This window comes from Labeo rohita, chromosome 2 (assembly GCF_022985175.1).
Source record: "Labeo rohita strain BAU-BD-2019 chromosome 2, IGBB_LRoh.1.0, whole genome shotgun sequence".
Classification (NCBI taxonomy): domain Eukaryota; kingdom Metazoa; phylum Chordata; class Actinopteri; order Cypriniformes; family Cyprinidae; genus Labeo; species Labeo rohita.
In genome coordinates, this window is record NC_066870.1 from 37,099,490 (window position 1) to 37,122,303 (window position 22,814).

The 22,814-nt window shown below is 29.6% G+C and overlaps 1 protein-coding gene across 4 annotated transcripts; it reads right to left on the minus strand.

Annotated features, from left to right (window-relative positions):
• Positions 1–136: 136 nt before the first annotated feature.
• tpm4b (tropomyosin 4b) lies at positions 137–21,629 on the minus strand. 4 transcript variants are annotated; one of them, XM_051137285.1, is made up of 9 exons: positions 21,256–21,625; positions 17,925–18,050; positions 9,222–9,355; positions 6,969–7,086; positions 6,813–6,883; positions 6,434–6,509; positions 4,291–4,353; positions 4,087–4,156; positions 137–886 (listed from the first exon to the last, which is right to left on the minus strand). In XM_051137285.1, the coding sequence occupies exons 1-9, from the start codon at positions 21,367–21,369 to the stop codon at positions 804–806; spliced, it is 855 nt and encodes a 284-aa protein (XP_050993242.1). In that variant the 5' UTR covers positions 21,370–21,625; the 3' UTR covers positions 137–803. The 4 variants fall into 4 exon arrangements, with proteins under 4 accessions (XP_050993242.1, XP_050993256.1, XP_050993264.1 ...); XM_051137293.1 differs by lacking the exon at positions 137–886 and adding an exon at positions 2,437–2,759 and having other exon boundaries at positions 21,256–21,629; XM_051137299.1 differs by lacking the exons at positions 17,925–18,050; positions 21,256–21,625 and adding an exon at positions 12,749–13,105.
• Between the last annotated feature and the right edge of the window lie 1,185 nt (positions 21,630–22,814).

Genomic DNA, 22,814 nt, shown 5'->3' on the forward strand with positions numbered 1-22,814 from the left:
AATGCAAAAAAAAAGTTTTTGATTCAAAAATAGGCTTCATTTTCTTTTACAAGATATAATTTTCTTCTTTTCCTGTGACATATCTAATGCCAAAAAACGTGTAATTTATTTAAAATAACTCTCAGATGATGTGGTGTGCAAATAAGTAAACATTTATTTAGTTAAACAGGTATAAAAACATCAAACCACAGTGAAAATAGCCCTTGCAATATCAAGGGTACAAAATGGTCCCATAAATGACAAATAAGAAAGATTTCTTAAAGCCCAAAATAGTCCAAGAAATCTGTATGTTCCAATACAAACCGTTTTTGGTACATTCGCATATATTTCCCTAACATCACTACGGAAATGTGATGTACTAGCTGGTTTACGCACTGACACTTTGTTGTTGCGATTTACTGTTTTAAGTATACCTTCCGCCTTTACGTTCATTCAAAAGAAATAAATAAAACAGCACTAACCTTACACAGCAGACAGATCGAAAAAAAAATTTAAAAACTGAAAAAGGAAACATTCTTACATGCAATAATGGGTTGCATTTTTTAGGTCCAAAAACAAAACACAAATGGGACAAAATTTAAAGACACATGGAAACAAGAAGACATATTTATTACTTAATGGACTAATAGGTGCATTAGGAAATAATCAGAAAATTATGAACCAAAATAAAGAAAATACTGCATGGAAATAACATAACTTACAAAATACAAAAAAAAAAACATGATAAGCTAAACATAAAACACTGCTGGAATGACTGATGAATTAAATTCTGGAATGTTGTTCATGCATTTCTTCTCTTTTGCTCACAAGCTGTTGAGTTCCTGAAGTGTCTGATCCAGGACTTGATGCATCTCCAGGTTCTGCTGTTTTGCGTCAGCAAGATCCTCTGAAATAAACCAGCATGATGATTTAAAACTGACTGCAAACGTTTGTGCAATTTTTCTAAACATGATTCTTAAAAGTGTTCATTGCATAAGTGTGCTCATTCTAGGCTTAAACCACTATGGACCACAGCTGGGTTATGTAAGTAAAATCCCATTCATTTTGCCTCCACAAAGAAATTGATTTTAAGAGTTTATTTATTTATTTTGCAGTAAAACATTTTTTTAAATGTTATTTAAAATATTAAAATATTTTAAAACATTTAAATATTATTTTAAATTATTATTGTTGTTGTTCCACTCTTGTTAGCTGAATTTAATTTAGCTGATTTTAAATATTAAACATATTTGTAAAAATATTCAAATATTTTAAAGCATTTAATTATTTGAAATTATTATAATTGTTGTTGTTCCACTACTGTAAGTTGAATGATCTCAAACTACTTGTATATCTGCATATATTTCAATATTTTGCAGTAAAACATTTTTTTAAATATTTTAAAATTATTTGTAAAATATTTAAATATGTTAAAACATTTATTAAATTTATTAAATATTATTTTATATATATTATATTATTTTAAAATATAATTTTAAATTATATCTGCATATATTTGAATATTTTGCAGTAAAACTAAAAAAAAATTATTTTAAAATAGTTGTGCTTTAAAAGATTAAAATATTTTAAAACATTTAAATATTATTTTATATATATTATATGTTGTTCAAGTTGAATGATCTCAGACTACTTGTATCTCTGCATATATCTGAATATTTTGCAGTAAAACATTTTTTAAAAATATTATTTAAAAAGATAAAATAAATAAAATATTTTAAAACATTTAAATATTATATATATATATATTATATTATTTAAAAATATAATTTTAAATAATTTTTAATTATTATTATTGTTGTTGTTCCACTATTGTAAGATGACTGATCTCAGACTACTTGTATATCTGCATTTATCTGAATATTTTGCAGTAAAACATTTGTTAATGTTATTTAAAGATATTTAAATATTTTAAAACATTTAAATATTTTTTTAAATTATTTTAAAACATTATTTTAAATTATTTTAAATTATTGTTGTTGTTCCACCATTGTCAGTTTGGATTATCTCAAACTACTTATATATCTGCATATTTTTGAATATTTTGCAGTAAAACATTTTTTTAAAATATTACTTAAAAACATTTGTAAAAATATTTAAATATTTTAAAACATTTAAATATTATTTAAAATTATTATTTTATAATATTATTTAAAATGATTGTTGTTCCACTATTGTAAATTGAATGAAAACACTATATTCAGCATTACACTATACAAAGGAAAATCATTAACTCATTATCAAACATTAACTCATTACAAACTCATTATCATTAATCATTAACTCCTTTAATGTAAAATAGTTATCACATGTCTAATATAAACAGGTTAATAAGTGTTTCCTTCTTATTTTGTTTCTCTATGAAAAGACCTACAAAGGTGGAGAAAGATTAAGACTAAAGATGTAATGTTTCTAAAAGCAAGAAAATGAAACAAGAGGGAGTGCTTAAAGAGCAGAAAATACTTTATTAAATGTTAGAAGAATAACCAAACTTTAAGAGAGTGCAAAACACATAAGGCACCAGTGAGGAAGAAAGGGTGAGCAGAGAAAGAGAGACAGAGGCACAGCCAATCAGGATCATTTATGTGAGAGCAGCAGCGCTTGATTGGACGAGAGAGCTGTCAATCACAGTCAGCACTCATAATGTTCAGCTCAAGCACTGCTGACACATAAAAGCATCTATAAGGAGGTCATATCATTGAGAGCATGATCCAGCTCCTCACTAATGGCCTTGAATTTCAGTTTCTGAGCATATAGTTCATCTGGAGGTCAAAGGTCAAGAGCAGAAAGGACAGGTGTTTTGGCCAAGGATGGAGAAAGCAGGAGACAGGAACAGAAAATGACAGACAGAAAAAGAAAGGAAATAGTAAGTTCACAGAACAATAATGTCTAAATAGGTGCACATATATATTATATATATATATATATATATATATATATATACATATATATATATATATATATTATTATATATATATATACATATATATATATATATATATTATTACTATTATTATAAAAAAATACATACATACACACACATACACACACACACACACACAAACACATATATATATATATATATATATAGTGTTAATGTATTATTAATTTTAACAGTTTTATTTATTATTTATACATATCAACATATTAGTTACACTTATTTAGACATTAATAATATTTATATTATGATTTATATACGTGTAAAATATGTATAAATAATTAATAAACAGTGCAAAGTGCAAATTCAATTTAATAGTTACATTTTTATTAGCATTTTTTATTAAAACATTTTTTTTATTTATACATAACTATTATTATTTATACAAATTTTACATATATATAAATCATGAAAATGTATTCAGTATTAATTATTTATGAAACATTTAATTTAAGCTGTAAAGCATCTCTACAGAAGATTTATAAACAGGAATATAACAATGTTAATGTTTTACTAATTTTAAAATTAGTTATTTATTAATTATAATATACATATATATATAAAAAAATGAAATTTTATTTCACATTAATCAGTTATGAATCAAATTCAATTTCAGCTAAAAAGCAGCTCTACAGAAGATAATAGTTCTTAATAAACAGGAATATAACAGTCTTAATATTGTATTAATTGTAGAATTATTTATTAATTATTTGTTAAGCAATTTTAAAATTATTTCTTTATTATTATATTTATTAATTATTTCTTTATTATTATATTTATTATGCATATTACTATCTATTATTTAAAAATCTATAAAGAGCTCCACAGAATATAATAGTGTCATTATTCAGCTAAATTTAGCTCAATGTTGTCTCAACTTGGTTAAATAATAGCATCAATGCTGCAAAGTTCTTCACTTGTAAAACACGTTCAAATCTGCTTCATTTCACCTTCTCCAGGTGTCTGCAAAAACTATTTCAAAAGACGAGTTGAACAGGTTGAACATGCTTGCACCGCTAGCCCTGTTCTTTCAGTACAATGAAAAAAGAAAAAAGCCACCACACACAATCTGTGGAGACAAAGGTTAATTCCAGCTGACGATTTTACTGACGTGATCAGCTGGAATTCCTCAAGACTGAATCACAGCTTACCCTCGAGGTCGTCGATGGTCTTTTCCAGTTTGGCCACCGTCCGCTCTGCAAACTCAGCACGAGTCTCAACCTACAGGGAAAAAACGCAGAGAGAGAAAAAAAATGTGAAAGGTCAGAAAATGGCATGCATCTGGCCTACAAAAAAAAAAGATTTGCATGCAAAACTATTAGAATGAGTCGCTGTTCTAACTTAAACTCACTCACCTCTTTCAGTTTATCAGTGAGAGCTTTGATCTCCTCTTCATACTTGTCCTCTTTCTCTGAATACTACAGACAGAAAACATGCAAAAGGTTATAGATGACTGGTTCTCAACTGGTTTTGATTCAGGTCTCAAATTTAACATGGTACCAGTATTATCAAAATAAATTAAAATGTCAAGTTTTAAAATTCACTGATATCACGAAAAGCATGCAATATAAAAAATACTTCTGTAACTGATAGAAAAAAATATATAATTTTGTTAATAAACAGCTCAAGTGTGATTTACCAGCTTATAACTTAAAACTTAGCTAATATGTTGTTGTATTAGCCATATTACCCAGTGGTGGATGAATTTGCAAAAATAAATAAATAATAATCTCACTTTGAGAAGTTTGTAAGCTTAATGCACAATATAATATAATATATATAATTTTTATTGTGGACAATTAAGTTAACCCTCTGGCTCCTTCGCAGTCAAAAGTGACTTGAAATGTAACTTTTTTTTTTTTTCAGGAAAATCATTGTAAAATATATTTGTTCAATGATATTTTTTTTATTATTATTTAGAATTTTAAGGGGATTTTATGACAATTTTCTCATTAGAATTAATATACATTATTTATATAATTATTTTTTATTATTTCTCAATAAAAACAGAGTGAACGCATTTAAAATCCATTTTTTTTGAAGTGAGAATTGTGCCATGTGGTGTCATTAAAAAATAAAAACTTGTAATGTCATGTAAGCTCCTGTTCAGCTCCCTATATACATTTTACACAGAGGCTTTTGGATTACCATTGTTTTTTTAGGTTTTGCTTTTAGATATACATTTAGACATTCTAAAAGACTACTTTTTGCCAAGGTTTAGATATTTTTGTTTAGATAAATATCAGGTTGCATTATGATTACAATCAAATATTAAAATTTTGTCAAAAAAGGGAACACATGGGAAGCATTACTGTTACTCAGATATAAGGAACATCTGCTAAAATAAGAGCAAAAACAATAATTATCAAACAGTGAATTGAAGAAAAAGAGGTAAAAGAAAATCTAAATAACCATAAATAAATATAATTGTAACTATTTATATATAAACTGTAATTATTTTATAAGAAAATTGCTCTAACCATCTCACATATTCTCAAAATTTGCTCTGTTGCAGTCATACCAGTTAATTTCTGAGTGTGTGTGTGTTTGTGAAAAAGACTCTTTTGTATTTTTTCACTTATTCATTTTATTTCACATATTCTCAAAATTTGCTCTGCTACATTTTTATCAGTTCATTTCTATGCGTGTCTGTGTGTGTGTGCACGTGTGTACGTGTCTATTTTGCGCTCTTGATATTTTAGAGTGTTACCCCTTGATCGCTGTGCACTTTTTTTCTGCACAGTGGCTGATTTGTAGTTGGTACCCCCAAAAGATTCTCAGAGTTTTCCTATTTTTTTGTATTTCCCATTCATTTCCTATGTGAAGGAGCCAAGCGTGACTTTTTTTTGTGACCCTTTAACATATCCGAATCATGTCCATGATTGTTTTGTGTGTTCACATAGCAAATGCAACAAAAATCACATCGCATTCCGATGAAGCTACGATTTTTAACATTTCAAAATATAAATTTTTTTGGTCAAAAATGACCAAAGAGGCCCAGAGTTACAGTCGAACTTTACAAAAAGTTGTTCGCTAGACCACAAATCAATCAAACTACATTAAAACCGCTATGCTGTTTATTTTATAATCCTTCATGTATTATAAAAACACTTTAATTTCTAACAACACTATTAAGTAAACATTTATTTCGCTACTAAAGAAAATGATGTGCGTGGGCTTTATGTAACAATGTTGAGGAATGACTCAAATTAATCATTTTTTGAACCAGTTCATGAAATGAATCAGATTTCCCAGATGCCCTGCAGTCTAGTGTTTGGCTGTGTTTGATTATTGTTTCAGCTCATTCATGTCTAATACAATGAACATCATTCATGAACCACTAGCAGAACCAGTTTCTGTGCAAATCATGCATTTGCAAATCATCACTTGCATGAATCATCACATTCAATTCAATAAACAGCTTAGAGCAGAATGCGTTATGAACAATTCACACAGAAGGTCGTTCTGCTCCTGTGCATCATCGGTCAGCTGACTCACCTTGTCTGACTGAGCTTCTAAAGACTTGAGGTTGTTGGTTACATTTTTCAGTTCTTCCTCCAGATCTCCTCCTTTACTGTAAAAACAAAGAAAAGGTTGGTAGCCTTTTCACAGTAATGTCACAGAAGAACTATTTTTGATTCCTCCAAGAACGTTACAGTGATCAGTTCCCTAAAGAACCACTTTTTTCTTAGTGTGAAGAACATTTTAATGATATATAAAGAACCTTTTTAGACTATAAAGAATCTATCATATAAAATGTTAAAGTGTTAAAGTAAAATGTTTTGAACTCATTTCATATTGATGTCAAACGAGTTCAGCAAGTTTCGTTTATGGTTAACTAAACAAGTCTGTGGGTTAGTTAAAGATGTGCACTAACAGTTCTGCAATCTCCGCTCTCTCTTCTGCTCTTTCCAGTTCCCCCTCTAGAATCACCAGCTTACGTGCGACCTGCAAACACACAGAGGTTATTTACAAATCCACTCCTGATTCATGATTATAAAATAAAAAACTGTAAAAGTGTGTGTTTTCTGACCTCTTCATATTTGCGGTCGGCGTCCTCAGCGATGTGTTTGGCTTCTTTGAGCTGTATTTCCTGAATTTCCATTTTCTCCTCATCTTTCATTGCACGATTCTCAATCACCTTTATGCCTCTGAATAACAAATGCAAAAATGCAAAATAAATAGATCATATGCATGATTTGTTGTGCATTTCACTTCCAGCAATTCTTAGTGAACAATTCTCTAAATAACGCATGATTTTTAGTTTGCTAATGTATACCAGTGTTATTTTAGTTTCATTTAGTTTTTCTTAATAGTTTGATCTAAGTCTAAATAATAATGCATGATTTTTAGTGTGCAGTGAACTGATGGTATACACAACACAAAGGAATCGCAAATGCCAAAAAAAGCTACTGATTGAAATAAAATTCATAAAAATTACATAGACTGATGATGAATATTTGATTTTTAACCAAGTTTTCTTAATAACATTATGCTAATTAGAGATGGATGACTTAAATATTGCATAAACAAACAAATAAATAAATAAATATTTGCATATTATATTGGTAAAATATACATTATATTTTATTATTATATATTACATTATTATTATATATTTTACCAATATAATATGCAAATATTTATTTATTTATTTGTTTGTTATATATATATATATATATATATATATATATATCCAATATGGATTTTTTAATTATTGTTTTTTTATTTTAATTTTAGTTAATTTTAGTCATTTTCATTACTTTCTTTTCTCTTTTTTTTTTTAAATATGTCTATATAACTTTTATAAGTTTTATTTCAGTTTTAGTTATTTTAGTAAATTAAGTTAAACTAAATGAAAGTGAGAAATGTTGCCTTGGCCACTAACTGAAATAAAACAAAAGTTTTTTATATTTTATTTCAGTTAATGTTTATTTTTTGTCTAAAGTAACAATGTAACAATTCAAGGAAAAAAAATTATATAGTTTTTATAGTTAAAATGTAGTTTTAAATTCTGAATTAATTTTTTTATATATATTTTCCATTTTAGTTTAGTTAACATTTTAATCATTTTTGTTGTCATTTATATTCATTTTTGGTTTTCAAAAATAGAAAGTTTTTTTCTTCTTCCAGTTTAGGTTTATTGTAGTACATCAAGTTAAAATAAATGAGTAATTTTGGTGAAATAAAATAACTTTAAGTCCAGACAAATTTTAACAGAGATTTTGGAGAAGTTTTTTTGTGCCTATTAAGCAAAATTCACTTTTACATGTTGTTTGAACATAAATGTGTGTTGGCACCCTATAATGATAAACATCCGCCCGCCCTTTTTTTTTAATCTCTATAAATCATTAACAGTGTCTCAGAGTTTACCAACACAGAATCCGTAAAGCATGACATCACCTTTTACAAGCCCCACCCACAATTGTTGATGGACACTTCCCTATTAGCATAGATGCCGCCTTGAGTGAGCCACACACCATGTTTATCTTCACGCTAGAGCACCCAAAAGCATCATTCAAGTAAGAAATATTGTCTTATTACAGCTATAAAAGTTACCAGAAGTTTAAACTGATATGGCTTTAAAAAGCATGATTTCAGTGCAATATACATGATAATCAAAACCAAACAGATGTTTTTTGGCATAGATTGGTGATACAAGTTGAAATGGCACAGCCCTGTTCTAGGGGAGCAGCCGCTCATTTGCATTTAAAGAGACATGCACTAAAACTATGGGATTATTTTTGTGCCAATAAGAATGAACGTAACTTTATAAAACTGAACGTAACTTTCCAAGAAACGATCAAAAATATGCCACTGCAAAAGAAGAAAAACACAATGAAAATGAAAAAATGAACTCAGTCGCACGAATTTAACATGCTCTTCAAATATGCTTCATTCTTTGTTAATGATTTTCAAAGAATCGTTTTCGCGAATCATGGATTCTGAACGCATTGCCACAACTTTCGCTTACGCTTCGCAAATTTTCGTTTGCTGTTTTGGCACAAACCTCTCGTGGGGGCGGGCTTCACAGCGATCTACTCTGATTGGCTAATGAGCTTTTGATGGACAGTTGCTCTCTGACCTGGAAGCACGGACGGTGAAGTCAGAATAACAGGTGCCCATTACATTTTCTTAATTTTTTTTTTATGTTATTTTAGTTAACCTTTATTTTATTTCAAGCATGTAATGTAACCGTTTAAGTAAAATTATTTTTTTTATGGTTTTAGTTTCAGTTATATAATAACTCTAATGTGCACTGATGCATGTGTGTGTTTGTTCGTACCTCTCGCTCTCATCCGCCGCTTTCTCTGCCTCCTCTAGTTTCTGAAGCGCAGTGGCCAGTCTCTCCTGAGCACGGTCCAGTTCCTCCTCCACCAGCTGGATCCTGCGGTTCAGAGCCGCCACGTCTCCTTCCGCCTGTCAATATACAGAGAAACAGTGCTTAGAGATCCCAGCTAGTAATATGAAGGAATGAAGTTGGATCAAACAATCCTACAGGAATGCTATTAGAAACTGGTCTGGATTATAATCTTAAAACAATCTGTGAAGATACTACTGGAAAAGCTGAAATTCTAACATAACAAAACATAAAAAACATACAGAAATTTCAGCTTATCCAGTAAGATCTTGGTGGATCCTTGTAGGACTGGCTCTTAATAGAAATTTACAAAACCTTAACTGACCTCATTTGTCTTTATTTTTTTTGCGATATCTTTTATGCATTATAAGAGTAATATACTGTAGTACTAAAGTACTAAAATAACTATATATATATATATATATATATATATATATATATATATTTTATATATAATTATAATTATTTATATTTTTTATATAATTATTATATTATTCAAAAATATTATATAAAACAGAAAAAATATTTCTGATTATTTTGTGTATATATATATATATTCTAAATATTTTACAAAATAAATAAAAAAATTACTAAAACTTCAACTAAAATGAAAATTTAATTTAAAACTAAAATATAAAACTACTAAAATACATAAATATATATATATATTAAAATACTAATAAAACCTATAATCTCCATGATACTAAAATATTTATTTCATAAAACTTCCATTTTTGGTTAAACTAACTGTTTAAACACACAAATACAACTGTAAGAACATGTGAAGCTGATTCTTTCAGTTTGACTCATTTGAATGAGAGTTTTCCTCTGGCCACACCCACTTCCTCTAACACAGAACAGAGTGGGCCTCACGCCTTAAAAAGTGCTCAAACACGCATCTCATTATCATACCATTATGAGTCTTTAAAACTGACAAAGCTGCCTGGGAAACAGCTTTGTGGTCTTTAATACATAAATATCAGTAGATGCAATAGACTATACTTTGAAATAACCCTTTGACCTGCCCCACTGACACACAGACAGGAAGAAGACTAGCCCAGATGTATTTTTAGCCATTTAAAAGTAAATCAACTGCTAATGCGCCTCCACAGAGAATAAATGTGTCTCATATGAGCTGAGGATGAGGAACCAGGCCATGGCTGAGCTTTGAGTCTCCTGCAGTGCAGTCATTTCAGATCACTGCATCTGCTGATGTTTTGGATCTGCTTTCCAAAGCTATATGGATGAAAGGGCATCTGGGTCTTGTTTTTGTAAAACACACATTCTGTGTGAAAACACACTGCAACAAATAATACAGGAAGTGAAAATGTAAAAAATGTCATGTATGTCCTTGACTAATATATATATATACACACACACAGTAGTCATTTGAAGTGGGTTTTAAGTGGATCAGAAAAGTTCATCAAAGTTGTCCTAAAACAAGAACGGGTATTGTTTTGGTTTTAGGACAACTTTGATGAAAGTTTCCAATCCACTTAAAATGTTGAGTACTATATATATATAGTAGTCAAATAAAACATTTCAATTAATAATAATAAAATAAATATTTTATATTATAAAAAAATATTATATAAAATTTAACAAATTAAAATGCATATAATTTAATAATTATTTAATAATTAATTAATAATATTTTATATTATATATTGTTTAGATATCATATAAATTATATTAAATATTTTAATATACATTATATAAAATATTTTAACACTTTTTTAACAATTTTCAAAAATATAAATAAAAAAGTATTTCAAAATAATAATAATAAAATAAATAATCATATACATTATATAAAATATTTTAACACTTAAAATAAAAACCAAAAATATATATTTAATATTAATAAAATAAATATTTTTATATAACAAAAAAAGTATATAAAATAGAAAAAAATCTGATTTTACAATTAAATAATTATATAATTAAACAGTATATATACATACATTATTTTATATAATATATTTATATACATTTCAAATACATTATATAAAATATTTTAACATTTTAAAATAAAAATAAAACATTTCAATATTAATAAAAATAAAATAAATATTTGTATGTAATACAAAAACATATCAAAAAGAAAAAAATCTGATTTTATATAATTTAATAGTTATTTAATAGTTAAACAGTATATATAAATACATTATAATATTTAATATATTATATATTATTTATATAAATATCAAATATATTATATAATATTTAATGTATTATTAAATAAAAATATTTTGTTATACTAAATATTAGATAACAGCAAAAAATATTTCATATTATTTAGCATTACAAAACACTTCTCTGACAGCTGCTCACAGCTGTTTCCACTATTAATTGTGTCTAAGCGAGCAGAAACGCTGCTGAGGTAACAGGTCGAGAGTTTGATGTGGAAAACAGTTTGGAGTGTTTTCCAGATTCAGTCATGTAGGTGAAAGTGGTTTTCCAAACCCATCTTGAGTGACTATATTTTACAAGCACCTTCAACACAAACTAATTTCAAACCCATCAAAGCTAATATTTATATTTCTCATGAGAAGTTTATTTTTGAAAGTCAATTACTGTATAGACTTGACAAGAAACTGCTGTTGAACATTTCCACCAGATGAAGTTCATTTAACACAGGTTAACTCTAGCGGGGCACGTTGTCACACTATGGGGTAAGTTGTCACTAATTTGCATGTAATAGCCTTTTTCAACAACATCTTTTTTTAGCAAAATGTGAACAGTAAAGCAATTCTGAAACACAAAATCATTCATAAGAAAGCAAAAATAATAAACCCTCGTAGGTGGCCAGCAGAAATGAATGAAAAAGAGGATAAAAAATTACAAAATATAAAGCACTGATTACACAAATGCTTGTTTTCTCTAACAGTGGTTTCTAAACCTTAAAATGTGTTGCTAAAACAATGGTAGGCTATAAAAATGCCTGGTTGGGGCAAGTTGTCACATGCGTTTTAAATGTTATACAATTTATTAATAATATACAATATTTGTTAGCCACAACAATGGTTGGACATTTGTATGTTATATTTTGTTTTGTTCTTATTTTTGGAATTTTGAATGTGACAACATGCCCCGCTATAACGTCAAGTTATATATAATTTGCATAGTATTGACTGGCGTAAACAATGTGACAACTTGCCCCGTTGTCTTATCTATTGAATTCTTTGGAAAAAAAAATCACAAAAATACTCAGATTTAAATACTTTAAATTTGTGCAGCTGTTCTTTTAGTAAAAACTTTGCACATGCAGTGTGACAACATGCCCCGGTTGGTGTAGCATCACGCTACAACACTGTAAGAAACATTCAAGAAAGTGTGACAACTAGCCCCGGTCTCCGCTGTTTCTGTTCAGCGTGCATCGAAACGAGAGAAAGGCACCAGAAAGAAGCAGCAGAGAAAGAAAGGACGAGAAGGTAAGATGGTTTCCTCACTTTCTCCCGCAGGTCTCGTTCATTGTCCAGCTGCGTCTGCAGAAACTGCGCTCTGTCCTGCGCATCATCCGCCTGCTGCTGCAGACACTGGATCTTCCTCTTCACGGCGTCTAAAGACTTCACAGACATCTCCAAACCTTCATACAAAGCACCTGAGCGATCTACAAGCGCCAACAGAGACTAAATCCGGCTGGAAAAGCGAATTCCTCGATAAACTTCTGCGCGTCTCAAAACTGTCGCAAACTTTCCATTTGCGCGTCGCTGATTCGCGGAGCCGCAGAATGAGGAATTCTGGAAAAGAAGGGCAGGAATGCGCAAAAAAAAGAGTCCAATCCCAGGAAGAAGATGCGGGTTTCAGATGACATCAGGGGGTGGTGTTCCTGTTCGACTTCTGCTGCTATTATGTGCTGACTTCTGGACATATTTGGTGTTTCTTATGAATGACCACGTGTGATTGCATCAATGTTGAGATATGAAAGAGTAAAATCGTCAATGCACGAAAAATAAACGACCGCTTTTCACCCTTGGTTAACGATTTTTTTTTTTACTAACAGTTTTATAATTATATCTGTGTACATTTAGATTTATTTTTTATTCTAAACAAAAATTAATTACAAAAAAAATAATTTATATTATTTTATAAATGAATAAATTATTTTTAATATTTTAGTATTTTATATAGCGTTTATGTGTGCTAAATACATACAAATTGAAAATTTATATTTGTATTTTATATAACGCAAATACACACAAATATTTATTTATGCACACACACACAACACCAAAATATTGAAATTATTTATTCATTTATAAATTAATATAAATTACAAACACGATTGTTTGTAATTAATTTGCACGCACACGTATGTATATATATATATATATATATATATATATATATATATATATATATAATTAATTATTATTTTTGTATTTAATAGTATTTAATAGTTTTATGCATGCTAAATATACACAAATAAATAAATATATATTTTAGAAATATATATTGATCATTTTTTAAAATGTATGTAGTAATTTGTGTAGCATTAGCATTATGTACAAAATATTTATTTATTTATGCACACACACACAGAGAAACACAATGTGTGTGTGTGTGTGTGCGTGTGCATATATATATATATATATATATATATATATAAAATCTGTATACAGATTTTTTTTTTATTCTAAACAAAATAATTACAATCGTGTTTGTAATTTATATTAATTTATTAATTATTAAATTTTGTTATTTTTATATAACATTTTATGTATGCTAAATGCACACAAATAAATAAATAATTATAAATAATATAATTTAATTTTTAAAATATATATAATTAGTCATTTTTTTTATTTATATAGTCATTTGTGTAGCATTTTATATATGCTAAATACATGCAAATAATTATTTATTTATGCAAACACACATATGTATATATGTATGTATATATGTATATGTATGTAGGGAAATAATTGCCAAAACTTATGTATATTAACAAACAAAGATCAAGTTAAATACAGATTGTACAACTATCATGATGAGAGTTGCTAGCTGGACGATTGTAGTGCTTATATCAACTTGTAAGCATCAAACAACAACAACAACAAAAAGTGATGCCCATGAAGTGGCAACATATTTTATATAATATTTAAATCACATACTCCTATTATTTACAGGTAGACAAACAAACATAAATGCAAATACATCCACAAGCGGACTCCACCTGAGTATTCACACATGTGCATACAGCTCAAATACTTCTACAGCTTCTTCATACGTACTGTAAGGGCCTCCATATGTTCTTCAGCACATATTCTTTAGCAGGAAGTGCTGTTGTAATTACTGGTCCTCTTACAGCAGTTATGGGGCGGCACAATCTGACTGCACACTGATGAATTTCACACGCTGTGCTCGGAAACACATTCTCACAATGTCCAGACAGAAATAGATCCATTGTCTGGCTGAGTAAAATTTATATGAACTGCACATTCTGATCACATCAGCCTCAAAGAACTGAGTGCACATTTTATATTGTGTGGCAGTCAAGCTAATGAACTGCATTACTTGCCAGAAGAACTCCTATTATAATTAATAAATGTCATTATTTATAAAACAAAGAAACGTTTTATCAATGCTTTACCCACTATCTTTGAAAAGGAATCATTTGAGGTGATTTTACCACGGTTTAGTATAATGCAAAGCCTCAAGTGACTCATTGCTTTCTTAAATCAGTTCACTGTTGAATAAATAGCATGACGCTATCACAATACCATTTGTATTCCATTCAGTGAATTCCAGCTTGTGTGGGAGTATTTTTGCTGCAGACGGCTGGAGTGTGTGTGTGTGTGTGTGGGATTCATTAGATTCAAGAGCTGAAAGTTCATTGTTTGCTTTAGTTGAATTCCTCACATTCCTGGGCTGTGTGTGTGTGATTGTGAGTGAAAAGAAAGAAATGAAGTGAACTTCATGCTCTCCACAGACCTATACTGTTGCCTTGTATAGAAATATTACACAAATAGCGAGACGGTACCGTAATGATCTAATTTAAGAACATCTTGACGGTAAATGTTTTAGTCCATATAATGAAATAGAGACAAACTATTTTTATAGCTTGTGCTAAGTCAGATTTCAGACTGCTTATCTATAAAGAATAATTTAAGTTTAACCCAAAATAAAAATAATTCCTCTCCTTTAAAATCTGAGCTGCCTTACTGTCTACGCCTAGAGCATCCTTTTAATTTCAATATACACTACCAGTCAAATGGTTTTGAACAGTAAGATTTTGTAAAGATTTCTCTTCTGCTCACAAGCCTGTGTTTATTTGATCCAAAATACAGCAAAAGCTGTAATATTGTAAAATATTTTTACTATTTAAAAAAACTGCTTTTTATTTAAATATATTTTAAAATTTAATTTATTCCTGTGATCAAACCTAAATTTTCAGCATCATTACTCCAGTCTTTAGTGTCACATGATCCTTCAGAAATCATTCTAATATGCTGATTTGCTGTTCAAGAAACATTTATTATTATTATTATTATCATCAATATGTGAAACAGTTGAATAAATTTTTTCAGGATTCTTTGATGAATAGGAAGATCCAAAGGTCAGCATTTATCTGAAATAAAAAAGCTTTTGTAACACTATACACTATACTTTTTAAAAGCTTGGAGTCTTTATAATATTATAGAATTTAATATAGAAATTAATTATAGAAATTAATACTTTTATTTAGCAAGGATGCTTTAAATTGATCAGAAGTGATGATAAAGACATTTCTAATGTTACAAAATATTTTTATTTCAGATAAATGCTGTTCTTCTGAACTTTCTATTCATCAAAGAAACTTAAAAAAAAATCTACTCAGCCGTTTTCAACATAATAATAATAATAATAATAATACATGTTTTTGCACAGCAAATTAAAATATTAGAATGATTTCTGAAGGATCATGTGACTGGAGTAATGATGCTAAAAATTCAGCTTTGATCACAGGAATAAATTACATTTTTAAATAAATTCAAATAGAAAACAGTTATTTTAAATAGTAAACATATTTTTAAATTTTGATTTTTCTGTACTTTGGATCAAATAAATGCAGGCTTGGTGAGCAGAAGAGACTTCTTTAAAAAAAACATAAAAAATCATACTATTCAAAAACTTTTGACTGGTAGTGTAATTGAATAAAAGTTTGGTATCAGTATGTTGCCAAGCTACTGGTGTCATATTTTAACCTGCATAATGCACACGAATATTTAGTAAAATAGGAAAACGACTGTTTTTATTAATTGGCAACATACTATTATATTTAAAAAAATGCATTCTGAGATTGACAAAAGAAGGCATCTTTTGTCATCTAGCTTTGGAAAAGGCCAAACACTTCTGAGATGACTTTGAAATTTTGTCTAGGTTAAGACAGAGCTTATATCTTCATTTTTTTGTTATATCTTCATTTTCTGTACAAAAGTTTAAAATAATTTTCAAAATGTTTTTAATGAAATCATTTTTGCATTTATTTGATTAAAAAATTGTAAAAAATTAAAAATTATTATGATTTAAAAGAACTGTTGTCTATTTGAATATATGCTAAAATGTAATTTATTCCAGTGATCAAAGCTGAATTTTCAGCATCATTACTCCAGTCTTCAGTGTCACATGATCTTTCAGAAATCATTCTAATATGCTGATTTGCTGCTCAAAAAACATTTCTGATTATTTTCGATGTTGAAAGCAGTTGTGCTGCTACATATTTTTGTGGAAATTATACTTTATTTCAGGTTTTTTTAATGAATAAGTTCAAAAGAACAATATTTATTTGAAATAGAACTCTTTTGTAACATTATAAATGTCTTAACTCTTACTTTTGATTAATTGAATGCATCCTTGCTCAATCACGGTTTTCACAAACATACCACAGTGCAACTGTGAAACAGTGAAACAATGAGAAATGTTTCTTGAAAATTACATTTTATGGTGCTTTGTAGTAATAGAAAGGGGGTTTTATTTACACTGTCCCTTTAAGAAGTAGCCTACATTCTCTCCTATTGCTTTAAAAGAATGCAGCTCTGGGATGGAGGACGTCACGTCCAGACAGTTTTTTAATGTTTCTCGGTTGTGCAGCTCCGGCTCTCATGCTTTGCGGTCTGGATTTTCTCCCTGTGGGTTTCAGAGGTGGCTCTCGCCCTAAATATCCATTTCCTCTGCATGTGAGCCCGGATTCCACAGCTTTCCGAGGTTGTTTGGTTTAAAAAAAGGCTGATGAGTTCAAGTAAGCTTTGCTAGAAAATTGCACACTGAAGACGTTTGACGTCTCTGGGGCGTCCGGTAACAGAAGGAGTGGGAAAGACATTTATTCAAGGCTGTCAGCGGTAGCTGAAAAGGAATGTGGGGAAACTTTTTCTTCCCATTTCTTTCCACATGGTGCTGCTGACATGCTCCCACTATGATTAAAGCATCTTTGTTGCTGGAATGAGAACAATCTGTCTGAAGCTTCCCATCCCAACCAGGTGCAAAGATTTACCGCGATGCCACATGCGTATGAAAGCAGCGAGGGAGTCATTATTACCATCATATGTTTTTGATTTTGACGACGATGTTTAATCTAAAACCGACGTCTTATTGAAGAAAAATGATTTTATCTGTATAAACAATGTCTGATGCGTGAATACTCACGTCTGAGGCCTTTTTCTCAGACAGCTCCAGCTTCTCCTGAGCGTCTTTGAGAGCTTCGGAATATTTGTCCAGTTCATCTTCAGTTCCTTTCAGTTTCTTCTGCAGCGCAAGCAACTCATCTTCTAGCTAAAAAAAACAACAAAAAAAACATAAGATAATTGATCATATATTTCATTGACTAATCTTCAATGGCCTTTCAGAAAAGTTCAGTGAGACTGTTCATGTGTTGAGAGCTGTGTGTATTTTCAGATCGTGCTAACAGTCCGTCTGCACTAACAAGGCCATAAATATGATCACACAGCTCAGCATTATTAAACTGTGATCAATGCATGTGTCCTCAGAGACGTCTGTCTGCGCAGCTGCAGCTGACAAGTGATTCTGTCCATCCAAGGATCTGTTCCATCTGACACACATGCATGTGCGGCGGATCTGTGTTTGTCCGCATCACTGAGCTGGAATTCTGTTTCTAATTCTAGAATCTGGAATCTTCTAATCATCAACACTTACACTGAGTAACTTCATGCAACATTACAAAACTAAACCACATTTGAAATTGAGCTCAGAGTCTTTTACAGTAATTATCGTTATTTATTATGCTGCATAAATTGAAACTGGAGATGTATATAGCGTACAATAACAGATTAATCAGATTTAATCAGATTTGATCTAGATCTGTGATCAAGGGCGTAGAATTTAGGGACTTATTGTGAATCATTTGATTTAGATCAAGGCTTTAAAGCACTTATCGCAAATCATTTGATTCTGATCAGGACTTCTGAGAGGGTTCGTGAATGTTTTGATTCAGATCAAGACTTCAAAGTGCTTATCATGAATAATTTGATTCAAATCAAGACTTTAAAGCACTTATTGCAATCATTCAGATCAAAACTTCAAAGCGCTTAATGCAAATCATTGATTCAGATCGGGACTTCAGAGAGGGTTCTAGAATCTTTTGATTCAGATTGGAATTAGTTCGGGTTCATGAATTATTTTGCGAACTGAATGATTTGCGATTCACAAACCTGCTCCGAAGTCCCAGATCAGGACTACAAAGCGTGGATCGCGAATCATTTGGTTTCAAAGCACTTATTGTGAATCAATTAATTCAGATCAAGACTTCAAAGCACTTATTGTGAATCATTTGATTCAGATCAAGGCTTCAAAGCGCTTATCGCAAATCATTTGATTCAGATCAGGACTTCGGAGAGGGTTCGTGACTGTTTTGATTCAGATCAAGACTTCAAAGAGCTTATTGTGAATCATTTGATTCAGATCAAGACTTCAAAGTGATTATTGTGAATCATTTGATTCAGATCAAGGCTTCAAAGCGCTTATCGCAAATCATTTGATTCTGATCGGGACTTCAGAGAGGGTTCGAGAATCTTTTGATTCAGATATAAATTACAAATCAGATCTATAATGAATCGGAAATATTTGGTTAATCTGTTTTGTAAACATTTGCTTTTGTGAAAATGAATGTATGCAAGATATTAATAATGTAAAACCTGACATTAAGACATTTTAATTAAAAATAAAATTATTCTTTAAATACTCTTTAAATATATATATATATGTTCACTCTAAAAAAATCATAAAATGTATAATTTATTGTCATTTTGTAATAATTTTGTTTATTTCTCCCAACCACTTGCTATTCTGAATAAAGTAAATAACAATCATAAATAGCTAAAAAAAAAAAGAATCCCACAAGATTAGCAATAAAGAAACAAATAAAAATAAATTCAAAAATATACACTATTAAAAATAAGGAACCATTTTTGTTTCCCCAAAGAACCTTTCAGTAAACAGTTCTTAAAAGAACCACTTTTTTCTTAGTGAAGAACGTTTTATAAGTTTAATAGAACCTTTAACATTACATAAAGAACCTTTTGTGGAAAGCTCTTAAACGAAGATTTATTTTAAAGAGTGCATTAAGGATTTTGACATGGAAGAGGCAAACTCAAAAACTGTCAGGCCTACATTTAATGCCCATTAAGAGCAGCTCATTGAGTGAAATGAAAATGTTTATGATCCAGACATGTTGTTTCTCGGGAATGTTTGGGGACGTTGAGAGATTTGTGGGATGCTGCACCCAAGAGAGCCGTAAACAACACCAAACACAGAGAAACAGCTGGCAGGCTGCTGCATTATTCCTGTGCTCCCTATAGCCCTCACTATTCCCACTAATGCCCGGAATGCCTGGGAATGAAGCCACACTCCTTCAGTTTCCCTTACCCATAACTAGTCAACCAGTCAAATGCAATATTGGCAAAAATATAGAGAATTATTTACATTTAGAGATTTCTTTGGCTGCGCTGATGGTTCCATGAAGAGCTTCTAATCCTCCATGGAATCTCACCATTCCACAAAAGGTTCTTTACAGTGGAAAAGGTTCTTTAGATTACTAAAAAGTAAACCCAAATGGTTCTTTTATGGTATCACTACAATAAATAAATAAATAAATAAATAATTGGAACCTTTATATGTGTAGGTTCTGATTTAAACATGTACATGGGGTTAATTCAGGTAATCTTACCAGTTTTTCCACATTTTAGAATAACAGTAAAATAATAACACATAAATGTAAGTGATGTAATGTAAGTGATGTAAGAAATGTCTTATATTTTAGCTCTTTTCTTTAGATTTGCTCATTCTGGACCTTCATCAGTCAATTTTATGAGCATTCTGGGAACATGCACTGGAGATTTTACAATTTTAGAAAATTTTATATTTTTCTCCAATTTATAGTAATATTTCATTTCAATCAGAAATATCAAAAATCTATATCAAATATATTTTAAATTATATAAGTAATTTAAACATTTAAATATTTAAAAAGAAAAAACATTTAGCACAAAAACTCATTTTAAATCTATTTGCTAACAAATAAAAATATACAAAAGGGGATTTATGTATTTCGTCTAATTTATTATTAAATAATTTAAAACTAATAGAAAAAAAAAATCAATTTTGCAGAAAAATCCTGATAAAAAGTGTGTGATTTACTTTGAAACATTTTTCACTTAGAAATTGCTTGTAAATTTCACAACAATTCCAAAGAAATGGCAAGTAAACCTGACATTTTTGAAGTGGAAAGACGGAAATAGTATTATCTTATCAAATGTATTCAAGTATCATTTTAAGTGTACAAAACTATTTTAAGCAGCTTAATAGAAGTCTTTAGAGTAGAAGATTTTAAAAGTATAATTTCAGTATAATAAACTGTACAGTATATGGAAGTAAAATTGTGCATCACTGCACCACAAGTGCTTTCTGTAAGGATCGTCTCACTGAACTCTCATCAGTCGTCAATCTCAGATTCTTGTCTCACCTGTTTGCACTTGTCTTCTGCTGCTTTTTTATCAGACTCGGCCTGCTCTGCTCGGTCGATGGCGTTCTCCTTATCCAGCTTCAGCATCTGCATCTTCTTCTTGATGGCCTCCATTTTGTTCTATGAAGTTTCTTACCCGAGAGAGAACGAAGAGGAAAGCGAGAGCCACCGGGATCTAGAGCAAAGTCAGACAGAGGGAGAGGAATCACAGCGTTTTTCCTCGTCAGATGAGGAGGTCGAGTGACGCCAGAGAGCGGGAGGGTGAGAGAGAGAGAGAGTCCACACTGAAACACAACGCTTCTGCTGCTGACGCTTTAAACCTGGGGTTGAGGAGACGAGTCTTGTTCCCTGGTGGCCTCCACCTCCCTGTTTAAACCCCTTCCTCAACGCACACACACAAGCACCAAAACTTGGAGCAGCAAAGCTCCCCCTCCTCAAGCAAACCTTTTACCCACAGAATGTCTCAAAGTCAGCCGATTCCCTTATTTGGAGCGAGTGCATGAAGCAAGATGTGCTTTGTGGCTCCTCATGCCTCATTTAACCAGTCAAACCGACCCTGTTTACTTGCTTGAAACACAGTCCTGGTCTTATTGTGAATGATTTATTAATGCGCACGTTTTGTGTTTTATCAAATTACTTTTTTTTTTTTTTGGTGTCATCATCAGTCCCTTTTGTTTTTCAATCAACATTCTGGTATTCAAAACTCATTTTTCATGATTTAATCAGTATAATAAATCATCAAATTTCACTCTGTATTTTGTCTCCTTGATTATTCAGTTTCAATCAGAAATATGTCACAAAAATCTATATTCTATGTGGTTAATTTGATTTAAAAATTACAATAATAAAACAATATATAATTTATTAAATCATTCATTTACACATTTAAATATATCAACAAAAATATTAATTCAGCACAAAAGCTCATTTAAATCATTTATCTATGTGGTTACTTTAATAAATAAATAAACAATAAAAATAAATGAATCAATAAATATATAAACATACACAAGGGATATTCTTTACATATTATATAGAATTTATTACTAAATAATTAAGTTAAAGCATTTAACTATATACAAAAAAAAAACATTTTGCACAAAAAAACTCATCTACAATTGTACACTTTTCATTTTAAATAAATAAATAATTTTACATTTTAAATATAAGTTTAGATATAATTAAATATATTCTTAATTTAATTATTTAAATAAAACATTTAACTATATACACAAATAAATTAATTTTGCAAAATATAATTTCATATATAATTAATATATACTTAATTTAGAACATTTAAATATATAAACAAAAAAATAAATTCAGCACAAACACTAATCTAAAATATATGTGGTTACTTTAATTAATCAATAAATTAATGAATTAACAATAAAAATAAATGAATAAATAAATATGTGAATATACAAAAGGGATATAATTTACATATTTTATAGAATGTATTACTAAATAAAAGTTAAAGCATTTAACTATATACAAAAAACATTTTACACAAAAAATCCCATCTAAAATCTTAAACTTTATTTTATAACATAATTTAT

What these genes read in the sequence shown, in the direction of transcription:
- tpm4b (XM_051137285.1), bottom strand. Translation starts at nt 21,369, where the DNA reads ATGGAGGCCATCAAGAAGAAGATGCAGATGCTGAAGCTGGATAAGGAG. An exon ending in TCACTGATAAACTGAAAGAG is followed by an intron (nt 4,157 to 4,290) that starts GTGAGTGAGTTT and finishes TTTTCCCTGTAG; the next exon opens with GTTGAGACTCGTGCTGAGTT. An exon ending in GACCATCGACGACCTCGAGG is followed by an intron (nt 887 to 4,086) that starts GTAAGCTGTGAT and finishes GGTTTATTTCAG; the next exon opens with AGGATCTTGCTGACGCAAAA.